Source organism: Dryobates pubescens, chromosome 3 (assembly GCF_014839835.1).
Source record: "Dryobates pubescens isolate bDryPub1 chromosome 3, bDryPub1.pri, whole genome shotgun sequence".
Lineage (NCBI taxonomy): Eukaryota > Metazoa > Chordata > Aves > Piciformes > Picidae > Dryobates > Dryobates pubescens.
In genome coordinates this window covers 34,748,810-34,771,170 of record NC_071614.1, presented here as the reverse complement: position 1 = coordinate 34,771,170, position 22,361 = coordinate 34,748,810, and the positions used below count along the sequence as shown (strand labels likewise).

General features: G+C 38.3%; 1 protein-coding gene across 1 annotated transcript in view; it reads left to right on the top strand.

Annotated features, from left to right (window-relative positions):
- Positions 1–12,393, top strand: part of TINAG (tubulointerstitial nephritis antigen) — a 33,970-nt gene extending 21,577 nt beyond the window's left edge. Inside the window, exons 7-11 of the mRNA XM_054178627.1 lie at positions 1,280–1,460; positions 1,899–1,944; positions 5,771–5,876; positions 10,618–10,663; positions 11,742–12,393. Of these exons, the coding sequence (XP_054034602.1) occupies positions 1,280–1,460; positions 1,899–1,944; positions 5,771–5,876; positions 10,618–10,663; positions 11,742–11,852 (490 nt within the window). The 3' untranslated portion in view covers positions 11,853–12,393. The remainder of the gene's footprint in view (positions 1–1,279; positions 1,461–1,898; positions 1,945–5,770; positions 5,877–10,617; positions 10,664–11,741) is intronic.
- The last annotated feature ends 9,968 nt before the right edge of the window (positions 12,394–22,361 follow it).

Below are 22,361 nucleotides of genomic sequence, written 5' to 3'. Positions count from 1 at the left end.
AGAAACATCCAGCAATATAATGTAGAAAACTAGTGAAGTGGTTTAGCTAGTGAAATGGTAAGGACTAAACTACCACACTACCCTGTCACTCCCTTTCCCATCTCCTCTCTCCTCTCTGCTTATCAGGACATAAGAAAAGGAGGGGCAAAAAAGGCAGAGGAATAGTTTTGAGCTGATTTACACAGAATATTTTACTCCCCTGCTACAAAGGTATTGGGTTACACCAGTATATACAGCGAACAGGATTCAGGCAAAAACACAGCTGCCTGCTGAAGGACTGGAAAAGCCAAAGGGTGATCAGTACACCCTTCCCAAGGACATAATGCTGCACAGTCATAAATGCAGCAGTCATAAATTAATGATTTTGATAGTGGGAAATATATACATATACATATACATATACATGTACACACACATTATATGGTTTAAAACACTACATCTGGAAGGTCCCAATATTTCATACAAATGATAAAACAATAAGTGGAAGATTCTGTGTGCTTTTATTTGAGTAACTCAGACTGTTAGCAAGTGCATTTTAAGGATATGCTGTGTTCCTTTCACTTTATTGAAGTACAATGGATGTTTGGTTAGTCAAATGGTCAAAATGGCTGAACAATTCAGGATGAGCTATTGACAGGACATAAAATTCATTGCTTCTCTCTGTTCTTGGGTGGAATGAGGGCTCTTAACCTGTGCTTCGAAGCATTTTATTTACTCATATGCCAACAGGACACCAATTATTTGTCCCTAAGCCTTCAAAAAATAAACACAGAACTTTGTATCTAAACAAATGTTCCAAAAATTGTGAACAAATGTCATAAAACTAGAAAATCAGAGACTTTTTAGCTGACAGAAATAAAAATACATGTATATTTTCACAAGCATTCAATGGATCATGCTAACAATATTGATAATTTACTGAACTTATTCAGTGATCATCACCAATGAGATGAATGTACTAGGTGACGAGTGCTGAAACATTTTCTTGTGTTTGAAGAAGTGCAGTAAGAGGACTGCTGCAGGTGAAATATAATGATCATGCATATGAATGGAAATTCCTTCTAGTTGATAATATGAGACTTTCACATTTTTGAAGAATGAAGGTTTTGTAAATTTACTCAAAATATAACAGTTGTAAAATAACTAAAAGCTAGAAATAAAGCTGCAAAAATGTTTAAGCAAACTTCTTAAGTTTTTTTTTTGTTTCATTTTTGTTTGCTTTTTTGTGTGTGTCTGTTTGGTTTGTTTGATTTTTTTTTTCCCCCCACTATCTAAACAGAGTTGTATCCTATGCTTGTTATCCATCGTTTTGGAACAGTCACCTGGAGACTTCAGGCGAAAATCGTTGTTATGTGTCAAGTGAATATGGAAAAAACTATACAAATGGACCATGTCCTAATCCTCTAGAAGAATCTAATCGGTTATATCGGTGTGCCTTTCCCTACAGGGTCTCCTCAAAAGTAAGTTCATGATATTCATCCATTGTCTCATCCATTTTTCTCCTGTGGGTTTTGTAAATGATCTGGCATATGGAAATATGTTCACTTGAAGACTAGAGCTGTGAATTTTCCATTTTGCCCCCTAACATTTTTAGAAGAATTCAAATTTTTTATGGTTTCTCAGTTTTACATTATCTCTTTAAAGCTGCTGCTCTACGATTCTATAGACATTAGCAGTGGAAAAGAAAGTAGGTAGCCATAAATGTGCATTAGTGCTTCTTAAACGTGTCTGAAGGTCATGTCCATTTGATAAACCAAATATTCTCTAGAAATACAAGCACAATGATACATTTATACTATATATATATGGAATGATAAATTAGTATCAGTTTTAATTTTATTTAATGGAATGCATTATCTTCCCTTGCTTTCTCTGCTGCTCCTTTCACCTCCCCTCAGGAGACCAATATAATGAAAGAAATTATGGACAATGGACCAGTGCAAGGTATGGTAAGTTTGGAAGATTACAACATTATTATTGAAATAATTAAAATATACAGTTTTCATGTATCAAAAGAATAGAAAAATGTACAGTTCTCTTGTGTCAAAATAATAGAAAACATAAATGCATTCCACAGTGAAAAAATTTAAAAAAGAAATGCACTGCAGCTTATTCAAGAGATGCTTGGTGAGCCATTAGTGCCCCTAAAGGCAGCTATACCGTGTCAGATTCCATAATGAGTAAAATGACCTTGAGCTGGATTTGCTGAACAATTTTCACAAAACCTATGCAATGGAAACGTGCCTTTTCTTCATAGTTGTTTGCTCATTGATGAAATGACAATTTAAGGCTGTGCAGGAGGAGTTAAATGCCAACGAAGTTCTACACTCCAGGGCTGGGATCAATTTCCTCAGTGGCTGAAGAAAACTCTCAAAGCCTGCTATCCTCTGGAGGCAGCACTGCAGTAGAAGTGACATTTTCCCTCTGACGTATGTCATTGTTTTATACGGTACAGGAATTGATCAATTAGCACTTTCAAATGCTAAACATTAGTTTCTTAATTAATTTTCAAATAAACAGAAGGAAGTTTTATCAATGCTTTGAAAACATTCAAATGGACAATCCAATTGCCTTTTTTTTTTTTTTAATGGACTTGAGGAAATACTCTGATGGTTATAGAGCCAGTGTAGGAAAATAATCCTTTCTGTCATATTAGTCAGTCTCAGTCAAAAGAAAAGTTAATGTATTTTTGACAATGCATCAGCGTTTTGACCCTATAAAGCTTATGATTTCAGCTATCATGCTCTTGGAAAAAGACTTACTATTTACTTTGCTGACACACTGAAAAAATCAGAAGGAACTAGGTTGCATTAATCATACAACTATTGAATTGTTTTGGCCAGACAAGACCTCTCAGATCATCAAATCCAACCATTACCTAACTCTACCAAGTGTGATTCTAAACCATATCCCTTAAGCACCACATCTAAATGTCTTTTAAACACCCCCAGGGATGGGGATTCAAGCACCTCCCTGCAATGTACAGTTCTTTTGGTAGCAACTACATTTAGAGTTTTTGCATCTTTATATGTCTTAGAGACACAAATTCTTATTTAAGAATTTTATGCAGAAGAATCCATATTGGAATGAATCACAATCCTCTGAATTTATATGCATAGATCTTACAGCTCAGCATGACTGATGTAACTCATGCATGAGCTACAGTCAAACTTATGAAAATTGTTACCTCTTCTGATTCATTAACAATTATTAAATTAATTTTGGAAAATGCAAAGTTTCTTCTATGTGGGAGGTAACAAAGTTTTCTGGTGGACTGTGATCATCTCATCCTGTCCGAGTCCCAGTCCATATCAGGACAAAGTCACTGAATATGTACAAATATCTCACTGCTTCATTTTGAGTTAGCGTCTCTCTGTCCACTCTACACTTCATGTACCTAGCCCACTTAACTACAAAGACTGTACCATTGCTTAGCTCCTGGTTGCAGACTGTGTACATACAGATACACATCTATCTAAGTATATGCTTTGCATATGTACACAAATATATGGATACATATGAACACACACTAAATTTAGATATAATATGTAATCATGGATAAAATTCTCTCACATAAAGCTATCCTGGAATACACTTCAAAATTTTCCATTTAATTTTAGTGGAAGCAATTTAGGTATGGTGTTTCTTCACAGAGTCAAGAGCATGTGTTTGATTTAGAGTTGATAAAGAATAAATTGTTTTCTGAAATTGAACATATGGACTTTGATTTCAAAGAACAATGTAATTTAGAAATGCAGGTATCTTCTCCTGTGTCAGCCTGACAATAAATGAGATCATCTAACCTCAAACTTCTCAGGGGAGAAGTGAATTCTGCAGTCTGTGCACACACCCTTATTTCTTTCACCTGCTTTGGCCAAAGTATCAAAACAAAATCCAGGGAAACCTTTACAGTAATTTTTGAAGTGACTCATTCCCTTCAGTTCTCCCTTGACTTCCTCACATGGACTAAGGCCAGTGAGAGTGCTCTTTCCCCTTTATGTTCCTTTGTACCACTTTAAAGCTCTCCCTTCACAGCTTCTTTGCAACTCTGAAACCTCAACACCTGGTACTTTACCTGGCAGTAGAGGGACATCTACAGGACTTAAATTCCTTGCTCTATACACCGGTGAGGCTAGGGGCCACTGATGAGGAGGGGAACCTTTACAGAGAGCTCTAACAGAGTCCTGAGCTTGTGGGCAGAAATCAAGTATAAATTTGTTCTATTTTCCACTTGATATTTGTCAGTTCTGCTTCTGCAGGCAGCTTGGCAGAAGCTTTACCATTGTTTGTTAAAAGAGTTAAACTTTTTTCTGATGTTAACTGATACAGCTGTCTCCCAGACTTGCCACCTTGGGTAGCATCAAAGCTGCTTGGTCCCCATGTGTTGCTGTCATCATGCATTATTTATGTGAGTGACCTCATTAGCAAACTATCTTTTTAACCAGGCAAATAGGCTCATCTGCCATATTTTGAGCTGTTCTCTTTCACTTCCTAAAATTTGTGAATGTTTTCTGTTTTCAGTCAAGTATGGTAGAAGCCAAAATTTTGTAACGACAGCTAATTTCCTTCCAGTTTATGAAAACATTCAGGTAGGGTCAAAACATTTGAAAGCATGCCAGGCAGGAAAAAAAAGGAAGAATGAGCTCATCTTACTGGATGCCATAACCTGTACCAGACACATGTATTATAAATGCTCCAACCACATAAAAATGATCAGCAAAATTTGTACTATATGTGACTCCCAAGGAACAAGACTTTAGGAAACTGGATTTCAACAATTTTCATATTCCAAGCTCTATGGTAGTCTAAATCTGTTAAACGCTAGAAGCTGGAGTTAAGCTTGATAGTACTTCTGATGTACTGGAATATAAAGGTAATGTAGACATGGAATATATTTTCATTTCTGTGGATCTGATAGCCCACCTTATACCAAAGAAAATGGTACTAAGGTGACAGAACTAATGTGGAGAAAAAAGCACCCAAAATATTTTTCTGTTAAAAAAAAGTGGATTATATTCTTAGGAAATAACAAATAGATGTAAAGTGCAAATTGTAATCTTCATTCACAACCACAGAATCACAGAATGTTAGGGGTTGAAAGGGACCTCAAAAGATCATTTAGTCCAACCCCGCTTGCATAAAATTTCTAGTTCATCATCTCTTTGGCCTTACTTTTATGGACATAAAGTTTTCTTCCTCACACATTTAACTGGAAGTCAGGATGAACATATATACAGACAACCTGGTTTTCCATAACGAGGTTGCTGAGTACTTAATGAACTCTCCCTGAGTTTCAGAAAAAGGCACACATAGTATTCCACCATATTTCACAGGCTATACACTGCCTGTGAAATACTTTCCTTGGAAATGCAGATGTTTCCAGAACTGAGGATTTGATGTATCAGCCTTGAGAGAAAACTTGTTTTATTGAAATGGATTTCACTGGAATTTAGAAAACTTATGTAAGCCTACATCAGTCAATGTTTCATCCTCCTGTATTGGAAAAAGTGTCTGTGATAGGGAGTTTCCATGACAGGGAAACTCAGCTAACTTGACAAGAGGGCTTTGAGAGACCGCTTTTGGAGTATTTCCCTCAGTTCACTCACAGCAGGGAACTTCTGAGCAAGTAGCGAATTTAGTGCAATTACAAATTACAAAGTACATTTATGTAGTCCAACACACAACAAAACTCTCACTGGTAAAATACAAGCACAAACAAGAACAAAAGCAATATTTGTTGACTATGTTGATTTATCCTTTTGTTTTTTAGCTATAATGAAAGTGTATGATGATTTTTTCCTTTACAAAGAGGGAATCTACAGATGTCCCCAGAAAATAGGCTCTAAATGGAAAACTCATTCAGTCAAACTCCTTGGGTGAGTAAAACATATTCTTTTACTATTTTCCTCTGCCATGTCAATGGCCAGTTTGGAACCCAAGTTTCACTATCAGAAGTGGAGCATTGTTGTTTCATTTTCACATATCTGACAATTTTAGAGTATTGGAAAGTGGTACAAATCAATTGTCTTTTAATCTGCTGTAACATTTGCTCTAAAACATTAAATATACTGGTTTGTAGGGTGAAATACCTTTGTGAGTATTCACAAATATTCTGTGGGCACACCAAGTTGTGAACAAAACTGACAAAATTTCCTCCAAACATGGCAACAAGCAGAATGCAAATATAAACATTAAAATTGTCAGTGGCCTCCTAATTAATGAGCGCAGCTTACTGGCACAGCAGTCTGGGCTCTCTACACCCCAGAAAGAAATCAGCTGCTGCTGAGACGCTGCTCATTTTATTCAGGATGCACAAGGAATACACGATGAAGACTGATACTGCTGCAGAAGAATCTACATTATAAACTAGTGGATTTCCCCTAAAATGTAGTCTAGTGACACTGTATTAAGATGACAAGTGGCTAATAATGCATACTCTTGAATTACAGGACACACCAAGGGGCTTTATTTCTTGATATGGAAGGAATATGCAAAGATGAATATATTAAATTGCTGAGTGAACAATTACACACAGAAATAACTGGAGTGTTTAAAATTAAAATTGTACAGGTGTACTAGATTATCAAATGAATAACCAGTCAGGCCTGTTCTAGGAGGATTACTTGGAGTATCTTCAACACATAGTTCAAGAAAAGAAAGTTTCAAAAGGAAGTGTATTTTGTGTTTGTGATCCTAATGAAGGTATCTTTGAAAAGGTGATGAAAATGCCCATGGTTGTGGAAAGAGTGTATCTTTGCTGCTGTCTTTGGACAGCAGCAAAGAGAAGCAGAAGGCTTGTGCAAGATCAACCTTTCAAAAAACCCATTGACTTAGACTACTAGGGGAAAACCTGCTGAAGTATGCATATAGTAAATGTTCTGAAACAAAGAAAAGAGAGAAACTGGAATATAACATGGAGGACTGTATTAGGAAAAAATGTTTATGAAGAATAGATGGTGTGTTTTAGGTGTATGTATTTAAGATATGTGCACAGGGCCATGAGAAACCAAAAAATGTAGACGGCAAAATCAGTTATGAAATTTGAATACCTCTCTTCAGGGATGAAATACTGAGATGGTATGAGTGTGGATGCTGGGGCGGGATACGAAACATGCTGGGCACAAGCATGGGGTGATGACAGCTATTGCCACACACATGCTGATCCAAATATATGCTAAATAACTAGGATGAGTGACTAAGCCAGAACGTCACAGGGGGACAAAATGATGGCTGAGGAAGGGGAGAGTATGAAAGCTTTTAATGTGTGGGGTTGATGTTGATTTAAATGAGAAATGACAAGGTGTGCAAGTAAATGACAGCAGTCCTTAGCCACGGAGTCACTTGTGAACAAAACACTTAGTGACTTGCCTGATACTGGCAGCTTGATGAAGAGGATCGTGTTAAATGGTCAGAGCAAAATAGTGAGTAGGAGAAAAGCCAAATGGTCTAATATAGTGAGAAAGGACAAGAGAAGTGAAAGAACAAGAAAACTGACAATGATATGTAAGAAAATTTAGCCTGCTTCAGAGTTCAGTACATTCAAAGTACGTGCTAAATTTCATTGAATGTTGCTGAAGTACTGTGTACTGAGAAGGCCAAATGGTCTAATATAGTGAGAAAGGACAAGAGAAGTGAAAGAACAAGAAAACTGACAATGATATGTAAGAAAATTTAGCCTGCTTCAGAGTTCAGTACATTCAAAGTACGTGCTAAATTTCATTGAATGTTGCTGAAGTACTGTGTACTGAGAAGGCCAATTAAATATGGCCTTGAAGCTAGGCCTGAACATCCTCCCCTTAATTTGAAAGGTAAACAGTACTGGGAGAGGGCACAGCTGTGAGGATGGGAGTGCAGGGAGAGAAAGGTATTTTAGCTATGATATGTATTCAATAAAGAGGTTAGTGGTTGTTGACACAAAAGCTCCATTGTGTCTCTGTGTGTTCTCTCTGTGCTGGCCCGGCACCCAACACTGAAGTATCCAATGGATCCAACTATGTAAAGCATTACCCATCTTTTTATTGTGTAATACATAAGTGTTCCGACCTTTGAGATTATGGCATATCAAAATATTTGCAGAGGTGTTTAACTGTAAAAGCTGAATTCAAGTTTGACAGGTTGAAGGCTCTATGGTCCCTGGGCTAGCTGTACCTGAGTTTCTAACAACGATAAATCTAGTCATAAAATGTGATTCTGCACCATGAAGTCTAAACCACTCTTTGCATAAATTTTAATGTCTTGACTATTAAGCTATCACTTTTTAATGACATCCATTATTTTGAATTAATTTGAATATAAAATACATGGCCTGAGTATAAGTTCTTTGTCACTCATGTAGCTTCACTGTGGGGTTTTTTTGAGCAAAGCATAATGCTTAAGGTAATCCATGACCTACATAAAAAAACCTCATAGTATCACAGTTAGAGGTTGGAAGGGACCTCCAGAGATCATCAGGGCCAGCCCCTCTGCCAAAGCAGGATGACCTAGGCTAGTCCACATAGGAATGCATCCAGACAGGTTTGGGATGTATCCAGAGAAGGAGACTCCACAGCCTCTCTGGGCAGCCTGAGGTGAAATCTTCTATGTTCAAGCTTGTATGTATTGTTCCTTGTCTTATTATTGCACACCACCAAAAAGAGCTTGGCCCCCTCCACTTGGCACCCATCCCTCAGATATTTATATACATTGATCAGATCCCATCTCAGTCTTCTCAAGGCTAAACAGCCCCAGGTCTCTCAGTCTCTCTTCATAGGGGAGGTGCTCAACTTCCCTAATCATCCTCATGGCTCTTTGTTGGATTTTCTCCAGCAGGTCCCTGTCTTTCTTGAACTGGGGAGCCCATAACTGGACACAGTGTTCCAGGTGTGGTCTCACCAGGGCATAGTAGAGGGGAAGAACCTCCTTAGACCTGCTGGACATGCTTTTTTTGATGCACTCCAGGATACCATTGGCTCTCTTGGCCACAAGGGCACAGTGCTGTCCCATGGTGAACTTGCTGTCCACCAGCACTCCACAGTCTTTCTCCATGGAGCTGCTTTTTGGCAGGGCATCCCCTAACCTGCTGGTGCCTGTTATTCCTCCCCAGATGCAGGACCCTGCACTTGTCCTTATTGAACTTCATGAGATTTGCCTGCACCCAGCTCTCCAACCTGTCCAGATCTCATTGAATGGCTGCACAGCCTGAGAAGGTGTCAGCCACCACCCCCCTCCAGTTTTGTACCATCAGAGAACTTGCTGAGGATACACTCATTCTCCTCATTCAGGTCGTTGGTAAAGACATCAAACAAAATTAGACCCAGTACTGATCCCTGGGGAGCACCACTGGCCATATGCCTCCAAGTTGACTCTATGCCACTGATGACAACTCTCTGAACTCTGCTGTCAAGCCAGTTTTCGATCCACCTCATGGGCCAACCATCTATGCCATATTTCTTGAACTTTTCTATGAGGATATTATGGGAGATAGTATCAAAAGCCTTACTGAAGTCAAGGTATATCACATCCACTGCTTTTCCCTCATCTACCCATTTGGTCATGGTTTCATAGATGGCTATCAGATTAGTCAGACAGGAACCCATGAGAATCTCATTAAAGTTAAACTTCAAATAAACATATTGATGTATATTTGTGTTTTGCTTACCTGAGATTGTTCCTGGAGAGAGAAAAAAGAGCTAAGACATGCTGATGCCGATGGTAAAAAATGCAGTTTTGTGTGGGTTGATGTTTGCTGTAGTCTGATTTTTTATTTATAACCTCTTCTGTGAAAGAGATCCAATATTTGTAGAAGGCAGCTATAATAATAAATGACCATGTTGAATTGATATTTGTAATCTCTCAGAAACACTTTTGAAAATGCCTCAAAGCTCAAGATTTGCACAATATATAAAGTGATGGAGTCATCAAATGGAAATAAATTTGGATGAATCTTGCAAGAGCTATTTGTACAAAACCAGAAATGTCTGCATAAACTGCCTAATTGATCAGTGGATCATAAAAATTGTAAATGCATTCACTGTCTTTCCTTGTTATGCAATTTGAAATTGCTACTTATTTTCTATCATTTGAAGGCTTATTTATAAAATAATCTCTGACATGTCTATAAGACTAACTCCAGTGAGGCACAGTGTAACTCAAAGGCTCAGGAAGAGAACAGGAAAAGACAGAATTGCATGGAAGCAGGAGAGGAAAACATGGGATGGCCAGGTGGAAGATGTTGTGGGTTTGATCAGACCATTTGGGTTTGATCACAGTCTCTATTGATAGTGAAATGGGGCTTTCAGCAATGTGAAAGCAGGGTGGACTGATGCCATTGACATTTAGAGAGAGTAGGATCTCTCAAGATGTTTCTGTGTCTATTCCATAGACAGGATGCAAACAAAAAAATGAGTAATGGAGAGTAGGATTCATAACAACTAAGTATTTACATGAAAAATTAAGATGTGTCTGCTAGGCAGCCATGGTTCCCTTTATCTTCCGTAGATATTCATCTATTCTATCCTCTGTATATGTCTTAGGGTGAGTTAAATTGCTTGGCTGGGTCTTATTTCTCTTTGCTCACTATAAAAGAACAAACATGAACGTATGCACCAAAGGTCTCATTAGTACCATCTCTTGTAACAGGTGGGGAGAAATAACTGACAAACATAGACAGAAACAGAAGTTCTGGGTAAGTGAATCTTAAGCATTGTATTGTGAGGCAGAAGAAAAAAAATAATCTCTCCAACACAGATTATCTGAAAACTTATTTCTTTTCATTAACTCTCGCTGCCTCTATTTTTTCTTCCTTCACTTTGCTTTCCTTAAAGTCTCCTGCATAATTCTATTCCCCTTGTGGCAATTTTTATCCTTCTGACCCTTGAACTATAGCATCATCTACCTCAGTTTCAAAACTTGTTTCATTCAGTCTCCCACCTGTATTCTGTGGGTTTTCCCACAGTATGTTGGCTATCTCAAATGTTGTTCAAATTCGCAAGTATTATTTTAGTTTCCCATGAAGACTCACTTCTTTTTGGTGCCTGCAAATGAGATTTATTAAAAGTAACCAATATTATTTGGAAAAGACAAGCTATCTGTTAAAGAGAGTTGTCAAATGCTATCCAACCATCAGGGAAAAACAAACAAACAAAATCCCCCAAACAAAAAAAGCACTATAAACGCTGGCTTTCAGACATTTAGACTAAGTCAGATTTTATCACTTTTTATCACTATTTTATTACCTGCTCATGACAAGGCTTGCAGTAGATAGTTTCATGGCACCTGAGGCAAAACATCTACCGCCTTCATAAGAAACTAAATAGCTCAATATGTAACTACCTGAGTGAAACCTCATTTATTAAAAGTCAGGTTTTTCTTGAGTCTCTCTTTAACAGATTAGTAGGAACTGGAATATTGACCTCTGTTGTTTCAATGACCACCTTCTCCATCCAATAGTTGAATTAGCTCATGATTTCTGCTTCAATTTATCAAATGCCTTTTAAAAAAAGTATTCCATTTTGATTGAATTTTGGGACTGAAATTTTGATATTAAAAAAAAAAAAAAAAGAAACAACCAAATACAACAAGGAAACAAATTAGTAGAAATTAGAAAAAGTTCCATTCTGATTGTCACTGCACCAAATCTGAGAAGCTCTGTTTCTTAAAAAGGAAGCTAACACAAAAGCATCATTTTGCATTCTGCACCTAGCATTTTTGAATACTGCTTTAAAATTAATATTCATATATTTTTCTTCTTTGTTTTTCTTTAGATTGCTACAAATTCATGGGGAAAGTCTTGGGGAGAAAATGGTTATTTTAGGATTCTACGTGGGAAAAATGAGTGTGATATTGAGAAGCTGATTTTAGCTACTCTGGGATAGCCATAGTTGTACTCCAAATGTATTCTAATGTTCTCTGTTTTATGTATCTATTCTTTCCATTGCTGCACAATGAGTCATTCTAGAGAGATAAAAAAGTCTTCTCTGCCAGTTACCTTTCATTCTATTATGGTCCTTTAGGGCTTCCTGACTTGAATACACGTCAGTCTCAGAACTCACCTAGTACAAACTGTTTTAAACTAAAAGCAAATTGCATCCAGGACTACTGAAAACCTTGGTGTCTCACAGAGCAGGAAGTTCCCTCTTATGTTATTTACAACTCACCACTATCTTGTTATATTGCTAATGGTTGATTCAACGGTGCCTGAAATAAATGTAGTTAAATTATTAATATTAACCTCTTTGCAATGCACACTCTGCTTACAAATCCCTTGAGAAATATTATGTGCTCTTCCACAAGGAGTTGGCTTACACAGCTCATACTGGATAAAAAATTCCAAAGAAATGTAAGTAGTCTTCTGATCCTGTTGCAGAATAATTATTTCCTATTCTAGATTGTATCTTTGTGTCATCATCACATCCAGGAAATTAATATTTTACTAGTAAATCCCACAAAGTCAATGCATTTAGAGTAATAAAGAAGTTACTTGAGTAAAAAGGCATGTTACTGTTCCCACAATTACAATTGAAAGTGTGTAATTTCAATAATTATTTTAATTAAAGATAAATAAAGTAGAAAACATAATTTCTCCTCAACTAAGTCTACATTAATTTCTAAACTGCTTGTCTTCCATTCACTGTTTAACCTGGAAACAGGTATGTCCCAAAACCCCTTTTCCAGTGGATAAAGATGTGTCTGCAGCTCTTTTTATGAAGATATGAGTAATGACTCCCAGTATTGATTTCTCTTATTTGATGTGCTTGCCAATAAGGAGGCTCCAACTCCCCAATTACCCTGACTACTCACCTCTGCTTCGCAGTTTTGTGAATTCTCCTCTTATTTTTTCCAGAGGTGTCCCTAATTTTTCTTTCTTTCTTTTTTTTCCTTCTTTTTTATGTTTAATGTCTGGACGTTCGTGCCTTTCGCACCTTTCGTGCCTCTTCTTATGCTAGGTAGGAGAGTGCCACCAATGCTAGGATCCTAGGCTTCTAGCATAAACAGTAAAGAAATTAATCCCACAGAGATTAATCTAAAGGCTACCATTTGTGATGCCGACAAGCAGGACCACCTCTGCACTCCCATTGAAGCGAAATTAGTTGTTGTTGGTACAAGTGTATAGTTGCTCAAGGTGCACGTTCAGGGTCACCATTTGTTGTAGTATAGGGCTCTTGTCGTGGAGCAGGATTTGTTGTAGTATAGGTGTCCAATTACCCTGAGCACAACTTCCAGGACAAGATGTAAGCAGGCAAAGATGTTTATTACGTTATACAGCAAAGTTATATATGCTATCAGAAGGCACATGTGTCACATCTTAATTTGTTAGTTTTGAGTGGCATGCATGTAATTAAGGCATACAATAGGCTAAAATAACAAAACAATATTTTAACATATACAACCAAATTCTGCCCAGTTTCTTCTCCTTAGTCACATGATGTTTACATTCTTTTCTGAGTCAAAGACTAAACATAACCTTCCAAAGCTATCTGAAAACAGCCCTTCTCATATAGACATTCTGGTATTTGTCTCCACTGATGCATTCACAGCCCAGGCACAGTTTCTGGGGCTGGCTAACAGGACCATGGGTGCAGACAAGACACTTAGAGCCCCTTTCACTCTTAACACTCCTATAGCTGCTTCTGTCTAAAGAAAAAGCCTACTGTCATGCCTTTTTTTCCTATCAACATTACCACAAATCTTAACAGGTTTGAGGTTTGTTTTGCATATTTGTTAATTAAAATACACATATTGCAACTATGGATATAGGAAGACATTAACTAATTTCTACTCCTTTTAGTTTCAAATAATCTAAAGGCCAGATGCCAGCAGGAATTATCAGTAATAAAATCTTCTATGAAAGAAACAACCTGTCATCTTAAATAGTTGGGGGGGGGGGGGGGGGGGGGGGGAAAGCTTCCATGAAATTCCAGTCAGCAAAGAATTTCTAGTGATACCTTCAATGTCCTTAATATACTATGCTTCATTCTTTCTAGGAAATTAAGAACTCAATTCCTATGTCATCAGCAAAGGAGCAATAGCTTTTGCTTCAAGAAATTTTCATGGCAATCACATAAAACAGATGTCCTTGCCACTGAAATAATGTTCTGCTTCAAATAGACTATCTGGGGACAGATTTTAAATGCCTTAGCCTGGAGAAGAGGAGACTCAGGGGTGACCTTATTACTCTCTACAACTACCTGAAGGGAGGTTGTAGACAGACGGATGTTGGTCTCTTCTCCCAGGCAAGCAGTACCAGAACAAGAGGACACAGTCTCAGGCTGCGCCAGGGGAGGTTCAGGCTGGATGTTAGAAAAAAGTTCTATACAGAAAGAGTGATTGCACATTGGAATGGGCTGCCTGGGGAGGTGGTGGAGTCGCCATCACTGGAGGTTTTTAGGAGAAGACTTGACAGGGTGCTTGGTGCCATGGGTTAGTTGGGCGGTGTTGGATTGGTTGATGGGTTGGACGCGATGATCTTGAAGGTCTCTTCCAACCTGGTTTATTCTATGTATTCTATGTATTCTATGTATTCTATTCATTCAATTCTTCCAGTCCATTATTTGGTAGGAGTGTGTGGAAACTTCTCTTGATTCAGATGCCACCTCTCTAATTTCTCTCCCTCCCCTCCCTCTCCATCACTAATGTTCAGCCATGCCTGCTAGCTTGGACTACAAGCATCATCAAGGCTGAACTTTTCTCCTGTAGGAGTAGGAAGGAACAAAATGTGTCCCAGGGTAATCCGATAGAGAGCTCATCATCTTCAGATCACTAGTATAATGGTCTGCAGGAACTGCAGAAAGGAGTTGTGCCAGGAAGAGAAGCAATGCAGAATTAGCTTTTGCTTTTGTGACACAGTGTAGATTTCCTTTTCCATGAAAATGGCAAGCAAAAAACCAAACCTTCACTCAAACTATACATTATGAAACGTCTTGTTAAAGACGTGCTATATGTAATTTTGAGTAGTTAGTCTAACTGTAAAACTTTAAGAGTGGATAGAGAAATAGCTAGAAGAATATGTCTTGGGACCTCAGGGGTGACCTTATTGCTCTCTACAACTACCTGAAGGGGGGTTGTAGTCAGGCAGAGGTTGGCCTCTTCTCCCAGGCAACCAGTACCAGAACAAGAGGGCACAGTCTCAGGCTGCATCAGGGGAGGTTTAGGCTGGAGGTTAGGAGGAAGTTTTACACAGAGAGAGTGATTGCCCACTGGAATGGGCTGCCCAAGGAGGTGGTAGGGTTGCCGTCGCTGGGGGTGTTCAGGGCGAGGCTTGACAGGATGCTTGGTTCCATGGTTTAGTTGATTGGGTAGTGTTGGATGATAGGTTGGACATGATGATCTCGAAGGTCTCTTCCAACCTGGTTTATTCTATTCTATTCTATTCTATTCTATTCTATTCTATTCTATTCTATTCTATTCTATTCTATTCTATTCTATTCTATTCTATTGGATGGTATTAATAACTAGTGGAAAGCTCCCTGTCTAAATTTCCACATATTTGTAAATATTTTCAGATAGAACTCTGAATAGGAATGCCTCTGAACAGTGGGAGAGTTTGAATCTTCACAATATTAACTGAGCTGTGCAGGCTCCTTTGGAAATTTATATTGATCCTCCTTCAGGGCTTTCCCACAATCAAATCCTAAATGTTGCTGATAATATCTAGCAGATGAACACTGCTAATGCCCTTTGAGACAGCTTTCAGTGGAAATTAATTCTAATTAAAACAGATAACAAGCCAATAAAGGCATGCAGCTATTTTCACACTATTGTTACCCTTTTTTCTATTCTGTTCATATAATAAACATTGCCCATTTGCTAAACAATAGCAAATCACACCCTGGAGATTGGTTCCGTGGAAAGTGCAGGGTAGTCTTCTGTAAGTGAACCATTTTGTTTATAGAGGGGTGCCCTACAAACACTGAATTCCTGAAGGCAATTGCTCTTCTGAGGGATCAGTAGCAGGAAGGTGCCTCTACAGCTGTTTTCAGTTAGTGATTTTGGTGGGTTTGAGAGACATGGAAAGCTCCTTTGCTGTCTCACTAACACTGTGTTGTTGCTTCCCTGCCTATAGCTGGGAGATGTAATATATGGCTTTGATTGTGGCTGTCTGCTGTTAACTGCCTTAGAAAGCTGTAGTTAGGCAAAAAAATAAAAAACAAGGTGGTTTATTTTTTTTTTCTCAGGATGATTGCTTTGTTCTGGATGTGCAGAGTGAGGTCATTCTATGGGAACTTCCTCTGGGCATGCTGGACCTAAGGAGTCTTTTGGGCTTCAAACTGGCAGCTAGCACTTGGGCTCAATGCTGTACAGCTTTAATGTGTAGCTTAGTACAGCAAATTGTGAATGGCAAGGGCATTATTTACCTACAGTTCCAGAGATCAAGGAAAGGTGCTAGACTGACAGCAAACCTGAAGAAGGGATCTACACTTCCAGGAACCAGAGATAGAGGGAGATTTGTCTGTAAATCTTTGCAGCTTAATGTTTTACCAGAGAGATTACAGAAGCTTGCATCTGGGCACCTAATGCTGCATATAAAATTTGTTAACTATTTCCTATATGAACATATGGCTTACATCTTTGCACTCAGTCCTCACTGCAAGGATTAAACCTTTAGCATGAAGGAGAATGCGTCTTTGAGCCAGTTAACAGCAAACTGAGTAATGTTGCTTTATTCTGAAGCATTCCTACATCCCTTCAGCCAAGATATACCCACATCCAGATACTGTGTTTATTTTCAGAAGGATTCAATGTGTAGATTCCTTGCTGCTGAAATTTTCTTGGTCTTTAATTCTTGGTCTCATGTGTCGTGCAGCAGTCACTCAGAGCTGAGAAGGCTGACAGAGGTCAGTGAGTGAGGGCTGTAAAGTGGGAATCTCTACTTCATACAGCAACAGTGTGTTGTTAAGGCAGAATGAATGCAATGAAGTTTTCTTTATAACAGTGTCTGTCAATACACACACCATATAGCTTATACCTGTGTTATTATTTCATCTGTAACACTTTGTCACATTGCCTGGAAATGCACCACACACAGTTGTTCCCAGAGAAGGTAGTGGAAGGAGAAGCCTGAGGCTGGAAATCAGACTCTGCTCACTGCTGAAATCCTCACTGCTTTAAAGTTTCTGGGGACATTTCAAGCCATGGACTGCCTCAGGCTGTGTATGAAACATTTTAGGGTTAGCTGGAAGTTTCACTCATCTGTGCCTGCAGTGACAGCCAGATAAACACACAGACAGGAACTCATGAATTTAAACTAGTGTCTTAATCTATGCATAACTGCATTTCCATTGTAAAACTCTGAAGAATGCCCTGCTTTCCTTTGAGTCAAGATAACCTAACCCTGGCTGGAATGTCCATTTGAGGTGTAAGTGCTATCAAAACTCATTTCATGTGTTTGGCACTGATCTAGGTTCCAAATCTGCTGTGTTAAAGCACCTTTTGAAGTTTGAGGGCTGGTGCATTTGGTAGTGTAGACAGAGCTAACAGATCCAGAGGCATCTCAAACCATGTATCACATTGGTCAGAAGTTCTTTCTTTATTCAAATACACTTTTGAACTATATGATTTTGACACAGAGAAAAATTCTGTTTGAGTTATTGATTGTCTTTTTGTCACTATACTGTTTCTTGGTCATCATTGATACACTCAATATAAGACATGCGGGTAAGGTGTTTAGAAAGTGCTTAAGAAAGCTGTGAGTCAGGTTCTATTGATGCACAGGGCAGCTGGGTGAATTATTTCTGGATGCTTACAAAAAGCCCACTTAGTGGATATGAGAAAACTGAGTTATGTTCATAAAACTCCACTCTTTGCAAGCACAATGTAGAGCATTTTAATGGAGTCTAGCTAGAACCTAAAATCAATATTTTATTTCTCTTAAAGAGAGCCTTTGCTTTCTAAAAGGCACAAAGAGTAGTGCCTAGATTAAAGAAATAAAAGATTGTGCCTGGTAAGGTCATGCAGTCACTCATGTACCAGAATCACAATGTGATACCATTCATTTGCTTTGCTTTCTACTTTGCACAGGATTTTCTTTCAGTATGAACAAACCGATGGATGATTTCCAGCCCATAATTAAGCACTTGTTTTAAACTTAAAGATACACAATTTTATGTATGAATTTACATAGAAGTTCGTGTATTAACAAGGGAAGCTTAAACAGAATTGTTTCAAGGGCATCTAGGTGAGTTCACTTCTCAGATCTCATATGGTCCACCAGAACAAGGGTGGCCGTCTTCTGCAGAAGATGGCAGTTAACTGTATATTTTGTATTCATGTGCAGAGGTGGATGTAGGTTTAGTTAAAATAAGGGATTTTAAAGAAAATGTGACAGATGCTTTGAATAGTATTGTGCACTGAAATACATGGAGGTATTTATACAACTCCGTGGATGATGTATCTCTGTTTGCCAGCTGCACACAGAGCACACTTTCTCTTTTTTGCTATTTTGACTTTGCTAGGCATAGTAAATCTATATGTCTTAGAGTCTTCCACCTCATTACTAGTTTTCTTTACTTACCAGATAACATTTTTCTTGAAATTATGATTGTGTCTACTTTTAAAATCCCTGTCATCAGAAGGACTCAGGTTGATTCCAACACACATGCGGTTTTGAGGCTGAGAGAGAAGGTGAACATGTGTTCAGAATCCACAATGATTTATAAAGTCCTGATTGAAATCTAAGAGATTGGAATCATTCATTATATGAGCCTGAAGCAAAATAAAATTGTTTAAGATTATAAATATTAAGAAAAACCCATATTTTTTTCACACAGGATATCCATTTCTACTCCTGTCCCAAAAATTAATTGTATGGTATAAGTTGAAAAAATAAGTGTAATGTTCTCTGAATCTAGTGGAGCACTTTCTTTGACTGACTGGACAGATGGGAAGAGTCCAATATGATGGCATTCAACAAATCCAAGTGCTGGGTGCTGCACTTTGGCCACAATAATCCTATGCAGATCTACAGGCTGGGGTCAGAGTGACTGGAGAGCTGCCAAAAAGAAACGGAGCTGGGGGTGCTGATTGACATCTGGCTGAACACGAGCCAGCAGTGTGGCCAAGAAGGCCAATGGCATCCTGGCGTGCATCAAGAAGAGTGTGGCCAGCAGGAGCAGGGAAGTCATTGTGCCCCTGTACTCAGCACTGGTTAGGCCACACCTTGAGTACTGTGTCCAGTTCTGGGTCCCTCAGTTTAAGAAGGATGTTGAGACACTTGAATGTGTCCAGAGAAGGGCAATGAGGCTGGTGAGAGGCCTGGAGCACAAGACCTACAAGGAGAGGCTGAGGGAGCTGTGATTGTTTAGCCTGGAGAAAAGGAGGCTCAGGGGAGACCTTATTGCTGTCTACAACTACCTGAAAGGTGGTTGTAGCCAGGAAGGGGTTGGTCTCTTCTTCCAGGCAACCAGCACCAGAACAAGAGGGGAAATTTAGGCTTGAGGTGAGGAGAAAGTTCTTCACTGAGAGAGCTGTTAGCCATTGGAATGTGCTGCCCAGGGAGGTGGTGGAGTCTCCATCCCTGGAGGTGTTCAAGAGGGGATGTACTTGGTGCCATGGTTTAGTCATGAGGTCTGTGGTGATAGGATGGACTTGATGATCTTTGAGGTCTCTTCCAACCTTGGTGATTCTGTGATTCTGTTGTCTTTGCAGTATCTTATGTTAAATTCCACACATGCAAAACAATGGTAACAGAAAACAGGGATTTAAATTCCTTTTTTTTTTGTTTTTCCCAACAGATGAATGTCATAGATTTTATCATAGACAGATGTAGACAATCCTTCAAAAGGGTTAATATAGGCTTGTTGAATATCAGTAAACATTGGAATGCACAGATATCTTTCCAAAAATCACTTATACCTCCATTTCCATTCTCTTTAGACTCTACAGAGACACAGACACTAGATTTCAAGCTGGGATATCTATTTTTAGAAATGCAGTAAGTTTCATTATCAGTTTCTCCAGACTGGCTGTAATTCTGTCCAAGCTGAATGGAACTGAAAGAATGGAAACCTCTCTCTTCTGCTCTCTCTGTTCTTACACTAGGGAATACAACTTTGATATGGATGATAGTCCTCCCCTTTCAAATAATGAGGAATATAAAAGAGAAATATTTTAATGGACATCTTTCCCCCACTCCTTCTGGCTATATAGTAAGAATATTTCTTTAGAAAGCATGTATTTTACAACCAAATTTTAAAATAAGTATTTCTAAATATAACTATAGCTTATAAAATTAGTAAGAGAAGAAAGTACACTGAAGAAAGATAATGTATTCTGCACATATTCTGCTTCTTAATGCATCTTTCTAATGCACTTGTACCAGTTCCCTGCTCATGGCAGAAAGGTTGGAACTAGATGATCTTTGAGGTTCCTTCCACCCAAAGTATTCTATGACTCTTACTCCTGCCAGAGACAAGATGCTACACTAGGCAATTTGCTGTGTCCATTAAGAACATTAAAAAAATAGCATGTGGGATAGTTAAGTGATCTTCCATTATGCATTTCCTGTGGCTAAGAGAAACATTCACCCTCAGCACTGTTTTTATACCTATTAAAGTTGCATTATTCTTTTGAATAAAATGTGAGTGGGAAAAATTCATTGCCTTGGATTATGTAATTTTATGCAGAGTGAAACGTAAGTCAAATTATGCCAGTGAAAAACTGTCTAAAGATTTTAAACAAATGTGGACCATCATTCTTCCTAATTTAAAGAAATGTGTGAAGTTTTTTGTTTCTGTAATGAAATTGCCATCAGGACAAACACATTAGAGGCAGAGAAAAAGAATTAATATTCAAAAAGCAGTAGCTGCCTGAATGCTATTAAGATAAGGAAAGAATAAGTTTCCAGCTCAGTGACCATACTCCCTTGTGATCCATTAAGCAAGTAGAACTTACAGCTCATTGCAGTCTACATGTAATTCCAGCAGAAAAACAAAATATGATGTCAAAACTGGGGAGTCACAGATGACCTTAGCCTAGCACAGAACAAATTCAAATGGGACTGACAGTAATAGAGAATATTGCTTTAGACCTCAAGAATATTTAATTGAAGTAAAAGTCTTTCTGAGAACATTGGGGATGACAGTGTGATTCATTAGTTACACTGTACAAGCACTGTGCTGTACTGCATGACAAGTGTTATCAAGCTTTCAGAACCAAAAAAATGGTCTGAGTTTAAAAGACATATCTGAGCATCTGGGAATATGTGCTGAAGACCCAGGAATAAATGCTGGATTTGAAACTATACATAAGATACCTATAAAGTGCACAAAACCTAGTGAAAAAGCAAAGCAGGAAATAAGTATTTCCTGTAATGACACTAGTTATCCAATGTAGTCTGCTGGTATTAACCTGTGTGCCTTTTTTTTTTTTTTTTTAATAGAATTTTTTTCAGAATCACACAAAATAAGCTGGGCATCAGAAAGTCCATCTCATTTTTTCCTCCCTATTTGAGGCAAGACTGGCTGCATCTAAACTGTTATCCCTGGTCAGTTTCTTAAAACCTGTGGAGGAAGATGTGCACATCCCTAAGCAATCTATTCCAGCCATTAGAGGCTTTTCCACCTGCCTGAAGTATACCTCCATTGCTACAATTATAGTCCAAACTACTTGTCTTACTCACAGTAGGCATGAAAAATTTTATTCCCTTCCTTTTAATTTTTTTTTTTAACATTTTATTTTAATACAACAGCTTTCCAAATGCTTGTCACATTTTAATGTTCCATATATAGCTGCACAAGTCTCTGACAATTCCTCATCTTTTTGATATGTAACATTCACAATTGGAAACAGTAGCCATGGGGAGGGCATATCAGTGCTGAATAGAGCAGTGTGATTATTTCCTGTGTTTCACTTTAAACAATTCTGTTTTTATCTTTCAGAATTTCAGTTAAACTATTTATGATTGGTTTGTAAACAATCGGTAGAACAAGAGGACACAGTCTCAAGCTGCACCAGGGGAGGTTCAGACTGGATGTTAGGAAGAAATTCTTCACAGAGAGAGTGATTGCCCATTGGAATGTGCTGCCCAGGGAGGTGGTGGAGTCACCATCACTGGAGGTGTTTAGGAGGAGACTTGATAGGGTACTTGTTTGCATGGTTTAGTTGATTAGGTGGTGTTGGGTGATGGGTTGGACGTGACAATCTTGAAGGTCTCTTCCAACCTGGTTTATTCTATTCTATTCTATTACAAAGATTCATATTTGCACTGATACTATATGCTGTTGATTGCTGTGTGTAAATGACTTTTGATTCTATTTCCTGCCTAGAACTAGTATTTCTTCCTTTTTTTTATTTTTCTGAAAGTTTCTCCCATTTATGAAGATGCTTCACTCTCACCTTCTTTTGACAAGATTACAGAGTCTTACTACTTCTTGCCCATTTAACGCACA